At 41.3% G+C, this 8,065-nt stretch overlaps 1 protein-coding gene across 1 annotated transcript; it reads left to right on the forward strand.

Moving 5' to 3' along the window:
* Positions 1-6,662: 6,662 nt before the first annotated feature.
* LOC147602758 (uncharacterized) lies at positions 6,663-7,715 on the forward strand. Its single transcript, XM_086797525.1, has one exon. It carries the CDS (start codon positions 6,793-6,795, stop codon positions 7,333-7,335), a length of 543 nt encoding a protein of 180 aa, XP_086653651.1. The 5' UTR covers positions 6,663-6,792; the 3' UTR covers positions 7,336-7,715.
* The last annotated feature ends 350 nt before the right edge of the window (positions 7,716-8,065 follow it).

The following is an 8,065-nucleotide window of genomic DNA, read 5'->3' on the forward strand; positions in this document are numbered from 1 at the left end:
CCCCATCCTCACCTACGAAGTTCGATGGCAAAGCCTCGCAATCAGCAACTATTCCTAAAGAATTTCCCAGAGCCCCCAACCATCTATCTCTAATAGGGAACTCAAAGGAAAGACCTCGAAGCCTATGCATCTTCATCTCAACAAACTTCACCAAAGGAGACAATCACATGCTCAAAGGCCTCGTCATTGACAGCCACTCCAGAGACTCTAACCTCATCATCAATAATGCCAATGAGTCTCAAACCTGCAACCTCAGCGCCAACCAAAGTCAAGGAGGGTCCCAAACCTTCCACATCAACCCTAAAGAAAACTCCACCAAGACTACCACAATCACGATATCTTAATAGTATCAAAATGTGGGTGGAGAAGCAGCTCAAGGCTACTATGAAGGTGCCAATCAAATTTGGGTGCCTTGACAGTCAAAACCTATTCCTCACAATGAAGCACTCTAAAGCCAAGGAAGAAGAAGAGTACCCCACAACACCATCCACAAAAGCCTATGCGAGTTCCTCAAAGAACTCCACCAATGCAACAAGTGTGGGTACCAAAAACACTCCTGCAAGCACAAGGGTACTACCAAAGAAATACCAAAGCTTGGGTTCCCAAGCGCATCACAAAGTCTCCTAAGCTTGCACAAAAAAGAAAGCCTCAGCACCAAGCACATCGGCCACCACTTTACAATGTTCATCAAAGATGGGTACCTGTGTCTATGCTTCAACAACAAGGATACTATGATGGTAATTCCATCATATGGTTGCCAAAATCAAACAATGTGAAGAAAACCTCACCACCGACTTCAACCCCAACAACTTCATCTAAAGTTTGATAAGAATGGAGGCCCAAGCGATAAACAATATCACTCTCATGCATTCAGCACCAACACAAGAGCTTGTCTGTTCTAGCAAACAATCAGCAGTCTTCCCTACTGCCTCGACATCATTTCAGCAACAAAATTAAGATCAGATATGGGGACTTAAGAGCACATCAAGAACAAAATAACAATGCTCTTGTCACCGCTCTAGAAATGATAAATGATCCATCCTAAGCATGTGCAAACACAGTTGGTCAGTCTCTACAGATTCACGTCATGACTTTCACGTCTTGGATATTCACGTCATGACTTTCACGTTTGTAGATTCACGTCACGACTTTCACGTCATAACTTTCAGGCTTGTAGATTCACATCATGACTTTCACGTCTGCTCATTCACATCGTGATGGTTATGTCCTAACTTTCACATCTGGTCTTTCACATCTTAGCAGTTCACGTGGAGAAGAAATAAAAAAATAAAAAAATAATCAAGGTCAAAATTTACAAATTCAAGGAGTTCCATCTCAAGGCTTAAGAACCTACACTTTCACGATTTAAGTCTCATCATAGATTAAGCCATATCACACAATAGACACTATATATTTGTTAAGCTTATTGCTTACTATTCTTTTTGCTAAATTAATGTAACAGCTGCTTCATGAGTACGAATCCATACTCATGCACTAGAGAACATTTGCACTAATGCCTCACCATCAACAACTTCCAGGTACATCTCTGGATGGGGGGGCCATGGTGGGTGAAAGCCAAGTCAATGGTACAACCCATCGCCTAGAATTTTCCTTCAAATTACAAACCTCTCCAAACGATGCCACCATCTTTACAAATTAATGATCTTCAATCCTTAGTGAAGATATCTATATTAGCCTCGCAAGTCGACGTAATTCTTTCAATTCTCACCCCAACAAGCCGCTACTTCAACACAGAGCAGTTCAATAAGAGTCTATATGACTCAATTCTTGTACTTCATGAAAATCTGCTTCTAAGAGCACTTAAATATATATAAAAACATAAAAAGCACATGGGCAGAAGAAGATAGGATCAGGTCCTATTCAACAACATTTGACAAGAATCCTGCCACACAAAGGGACATTATCACAAGCCAATTACTTTAAATGATGAATATCGCTTCAATGAATCAAATGAGGAACTGAGAATCACCATCTCATTTTGATGATTAAGTCTACGTTGCTCCGGATCCTTCTCTCTCCTCTCCCATTATTAACATCTCTTAGTGTCCCCACTAACAAAAATCACATGTAACCTTGCCGATGATTGCCGATGATTGCCAAAAACAAAGTGCGAAAGAAAGAAAAAAACGGATCACACAAATATAAAAATGCAATCATTTGTAAAAACCCCCCCACCTTGTTAGGAATTCCCAATACACCCCACTAACCTCTTCATTCATTAATTAGCTTTTCTTATTCCTTTCGGAGGAACACAGACCATTGAAAAACATTCAACATCAAAGCCCTCCACAAAGCTTGTTTATTCTCCTCACACAAAAGTCTTCAACACGATCACGAGGACGCGATCGTTCATAAAGGAAGGGGGGAATGTTAATCCAATTCTAGGATTAACAAGATCTACCGCCATTATCTTACATCAAGGAGTCACGATAGATACACGAAAGGTCATACATTCAAGATATCAAGCAATAGTGTCCAAAGCTACAACTTGGACGGGCACCCGTAATAGTGTGACAGAGTATTTATGGCAATTCCCGCTTCAAGAGCGTGTGGTAGCAAGGTAGGATGAAGTCCTAAGTGATGTACTTCATGGATATATTATGAGAGTAGTCATTGTAATAGCATTAGGCCACTTATGAGCCTCTAGTGCTCGGCCGGCCACAGTTTAAGTGTGTGAACACTTATGGCCATGTATATAAGTGAATTTCTCTCATAATACAACATACTCTCCCATTGTGCAATTGAGTCTTGTTCTTGCTAATCTCTCTCCCTAATGCATGCTAATGAGTGTGTGTGAGTGAAGTGAGGTGAGAGGAGGGAAAGGACCCGTAGTGCAATGCAACGGTGTGACAACGCTCGCGGGCGCGGTGGAATTGCTTCTCAAGGAGTTGTAGAGCTTGGAGACCTCAAGGGTTACGAGCTTGGCCATTGGAAAGATCCTCACACAGTTGCGGTTCACGAGGTAATCTCTTTTTGGATGTGTTTCAAGGAGGGTTAGGGTGAGCCTTAACATTTTTATATAAGTGAATTTCTCTCATAATACAACATACTCTCCCATTGTGCAATTGAGTCTTGCTCTTGCTAATCCTCTTGCTAATCTCTCTCCCTAATGCATGCTAGTGAGTGTGTGTGTGAGTGAAGTGAGGTGAGAGGAGGGAAAAGGACGCGTAGTGCAACGCGGCGGTGTGACAACGCTCGCGGGAGACGCGGTGGAATTGCTTCTCAAGGAGTTGTAGAGCTTGGAGACCTCAAGGGTTACGAGCTCAGCCATTGGAAAGATCCTCACGAGACAGTTGCGGTTCACCACGTAATCTCTTTTTGGATGTGTTTCAAGGAGGGTTAGGGTGAGCCTTAACAGGGAGTGCGGCTATGACATGGAGCAGCAAGAAGCAGCCTACAGTTGCCTTGTCGAGTATAGAGGCAGAGTACAGAGGAGCTACAGTGGCTGCATGTGAGATAACTTAGTTACGCAAGCTACTTTGCTGATTTGGGGTTGAATGTGGAGAGAAAGGTTGTCATATATTGTGACAATCTTAGTAGTATATAGTTGGCCAGGAACCCAATTTTCCATGCACGGACAAAACACATTGAGGTACATTACCACCTCATCAGGGAGAGAGTCTTGGTAGGCGACATCAACTTGGCCTACGTCAGCACACAGGATCACTAACATCTTCACGAAGGCCTTGGGAACTAAGAAGCAGTGGATTTATGTTTTCATTGAGGAGTGCTACTATGACATGGAGCACCAAGAAGCAGCCTACAGTTGCCTTGTTGAGTATAGAGGCAGAGTACAGAGGAGCTGCGGTGGCAGCATGTGAGGTAACTGAGTTACGCAAGCTATTTACCGATTTGGGATTGAATGTGGAGAGAAAGGTTGTCATATATTGTGACAATCTTAGTAGCATATAGTTGGCCAGGAACCTAGTTTTCCATGCACGGACAAAACACATTGAGGTACATTACCACTTCATCAGGGAGAGAGTCTTGGCAGGTGACATCAACTTGGCCTACGTCAACACACAGGATCACTAACATCTTCACGAAGGCCTTGGGAACTGAGAAGCTCCGTAGATTTCGAGATATGCATGGAGTTCACAAGCTGGTGTTGAACTTGAGGGGGAGTGTTAAGATGTCTAGCTCAACATGAGCTGACACTCACGAGGCGCGTGTGTGACCATTTGACATTTACATCACTGGCGGGTTTGGTAGCTGGCATCGACATATCTTTTGCCAGAGATTCTACAGTTGGACTACACTGACTAGTCCACACCTACCCACACCACTTTAGCGTATTCACATTATGGAGTGCTTGTATATACTCTAGTATGTGTGTTAGTCACTTTATCTCTTTTGTAGACCTCTTTTGTTGAAGAAGAAGAACAACAATTTTCAGCCTCTCATCTTGTGTGTTCTCTTCTAGGGTTTGTGTGAGTGTGTGTGTGCTTGCAAGAGCTTAAGCTCCCTTCTCCCCTGCATCTTTTCAGGCTTGAGTGTGGAAAAGGGAAAAACCTATTGTAGAGAAACCCACAAGGAGTGGACTCAAGAAAGCTCCTCCAGATGGTGGAGTGTTGATGGACAAATTCACCTCATTATTGGCAGACTTCCACCTTGGGAGCAAAAAAAAACCCTTTCACAAGCACGAAACCCTCCTTGGTAGGAAAGGTACCCACCTTAGTTGAAAAGATATTCATGTGAGGTAAAACACACAAGTGGCACAATTTTCGTGTAAGAGAGATGCTTCCATGAGAAATAATTCCATAGGTGGTGTAATACTCTTCATAGCTTAGGTGTAGAAGTGGTTTAGGATAGAGAGGTGAACACTCAAAAACACTCTGCATTAAACATTAGTCCCAACTTTCTTAGCCAACATGTAGTAGAGGGAGGAACACATAGGCCTAGTGGACCATCTTAGGCCTTGTCAACAGTATAGGTGCATCCATGGCTAGTTACACTAAACCTCAAGATATAAATTTATGTGTATACAGTTAAGCGCTTGTAATAATGCACCATTTCATGTTATCAATGCTGTTGAAAATATGAAGCAATATGAATGTTATCAATATGGAAACACAAATCAATATGAATGGGAAAAACCAATGCAAAAGGGGCAATACTCCAATAACTTGGTTATGTTAACATTGCACTTGATGTTCTTATATCCTATTTTTGTGATTTTTTTCACCATGAATCATTTCAGAGGCTTTCAATGTCACTTTAAGGAGAGCATGCCTTTACATCCATTATGAGCTTGGAAGTGCAAAGCACCATCCAATGGGCCCCAAGATCTGACATGTAGGTCATCATCGCATCATTAAAAATAGTTGTGGCACTACAAGATTGGATCCACAAAGTATTTATATGCTAAAGGCTTGGAAGTTGCATTGAAAAATAGTTTGAGACAGCGTAGTCTTGAGACAGCGTAGTCTTGAGTTCTAGAACTTACAACTTTTTGGTTATGTAGTCATGGTAATAGTTTTGGTCAAACATTTGGTATTCTTAGAAAATATTGGAGAAAAAGAAAATATCATGTAGACCATTCTCTTTGCTCTTAAAGAGTGGTTGGCTTTAATATTACCATGGTCAGCCTTGGTAAATTCAAGTTAATGTGAGATGTTTGATCTACTCTCAAAAAAGACTCTCTCTCTCTCTCTCTCTCTCTCTCTCTCTCTCTCTCTCTCTCCCCAAAAGCAAGGTAAGTGATGTTGATTGTGTTGAGAGCTTGTCTCCCTTATGTGAACATGTACATGACTAAAAGTCGAATCTAATTTTCACTTTTTTAAAAAGCTATTTAGAGAAATTATTAAAATTCTATTGATATAAAGCACTAAAACTCAATCTTTGAAATGTTAAATTAGATTCAACTTTTAGTCATTTCAAAGATTGAGTTTTAGTGCTTTATATCAATAGAATTTTAATAATTTCTCTAAATATCTTTTTAAAAATCTAAACGTTCCACTAAATTTTTATTTATAATTTTGCTTTCTATTTGCATTGCAATTGTCTCATTTTTCTTTCTATTACATTTGCAATGACGTTTAAATTACATAGCTCATTTTTCTTTTTTCATTTCCATTGACGCATAGATTTCCTAATGTCTATACACCATGATTATGAAAGGCAAGAGGGAGGTAATAAACGTGATTTCCGTGCATGAGCCTCGTCTGTGGACATGGTTGCCTTTTGACGTGCAACCCTGCCCCTCAAAACTGATGGGAATGCCCTTGGCTTTGCACATTTTCACCTCATGTTGTGTAAATTTCGACGGGCTTCTGAAACTTGGGCATATGTTTGACCTAGTGTTCGAGAAAGGTGTGTCAGCTTAACCTTTAACCTGTTGCGATTAAAATGGTAGGTTGAGAAAGTATGTAAAAGGAACTGAGGGGGCTCAAAAAAATGTGAGTGATGGTATAAGATTTTTAACAAGAATGTCTAGTTTCTGGCTTGGTTAGAAAAATTGAGAGGAAATTATTATTATTATTATTATTATTTTGTGGACAGGGGGTGTAAATATCGAGGAAGTTGTATTCCCCTTTTTTTAATTTTCTTTTTTTGACACTTTCACACTTCGTATGTTTTCACGCGCTTCGACTGTGCATCAGGCGGCCTGCCCAATAAGTAGAAGCAGGCCATTGCCATCCCATAGCTCTCTGCTTCTTTTGACCACGCCTTCTTAACCCTAACCTAACCCTAACCCTAGAAGCTCCCAGAGCTTCCTTTACCAAGCCCTCTTATCCCTATCGACCCTAAACCATCAAAAATATACAGAGCATGGTACCATTCCTTTCTGCAGTCAAAAACCCTTGCCCTGACACAGCCGTCCTGACAGAGAATAACCCTAACCCTAGCCCAGGCGCCAGTGTAGATCTTAAGAATCCTAACGCAGCTACGGCGATCGATGGAAAAGGCTTTCCATGTCGCCATTGCCGCACAGAGGCCGTGTGTTCTGGAACCTGCGGCGGCAACGATGGAATCGATGTTGCGATGCTGCGCAGTCGGCAGCCTGATGTCCTGCTGGGCACTGATGAAGAGGAGCAATTAGGGTTTGGGGATGATGATGATGATGATGATGATGATGGAGGGCAACTCAAAGAGAACAGGTTCCCTCCCCCAATTTCATCCATGGCAAGGCTAGGGTACCATAATTCTGTACTGAATTCAACGCGGGCATACTGTCTGCGCCATTACAAGGGCTCTGGCCGCTTCGTCCTCCAAGAAGTGAAGGCCCCTCGAGAGAGGCTTCTGCGAGCCCACAGGGAGAATGGTCGTCTCAGATTGGAGCTTGTCAGCTGCAACCACTACGATGATGATTAATATATTAACCACTATGATGGTTAATATATTAACCTCAATTCCTAAGGTTTAACATTATGTTATTATCTTTTAACTCTTTGGCCACCCATTTTTTTAAACCAACAAATGAGCTCAAGGTGTGTACGTCTCCAAGGTGTTGGTTAGCTTGAAGCTTTAAGGTGCTTACACCATTGTGAGGTCCTCCAAATGGCACCAGGTTCATCTATGTCATTCCCAGAAGGATAAACCATTAGCATTCCTTAGCAGCAAAGATGAAGCATTTTCATCGCATGAATCTTTCTACCTCCCAAAAAATCGAAAGAAGAGACTTCACCATCCATCTACACATCACTTGGAATTTAAAACTTTTATGATACATATAGAAATAAAGCTCACCATCATATCTTGTGGAGAGAACAAAAATAGAGCATAATTCTCAAGATGTCTAGCAACTATCTAATTTTGGGACCACTTTGTTGTCCAACACCCCATACATAGTCTAAAGTGACTAGGGTAGGTATGATATCACAATAAATTATTATGACATTAAGCATAATATAAGATGTGCCTCTCTTTTGCAAAATGACTTTGTCCTCATTCTCTAATTAAAATCCACCATAGAAAACTAGTGTAATGCTACCATACCATTTTAGGCACTTAGCTCAATTTACAAGATATGACATGAAAATCGCTCCAAAACACATTCACAAGATAGAAAAATGAAGGAATCGAAGGTCCACATAGTTCTACC

This window comes from Cibotium barometz, chromosome 66, assembly GCF_041138505.1.
Source record: "Cibotium barometz isolate CiBa-2024 chromosome 66, ASM4113850v1, whole genome shotgun sequence".
Classification (NCBI taxonomy): Eukaryota; Viridiplantae; Streptophyta; class Polypodiopsida; order Cyatheales; family Cibotiaceae; genus Cibotium; species Cibotium barometz.

Coding starts and splice junctions, on each gene's coding strand:
- LOC147602758 (XM_086797525.1), top strand. CDS start 6,793: ATGGTACCATTCCTTTCTGCAGTCAAAAACCCTTGCCCTGACACAGCC.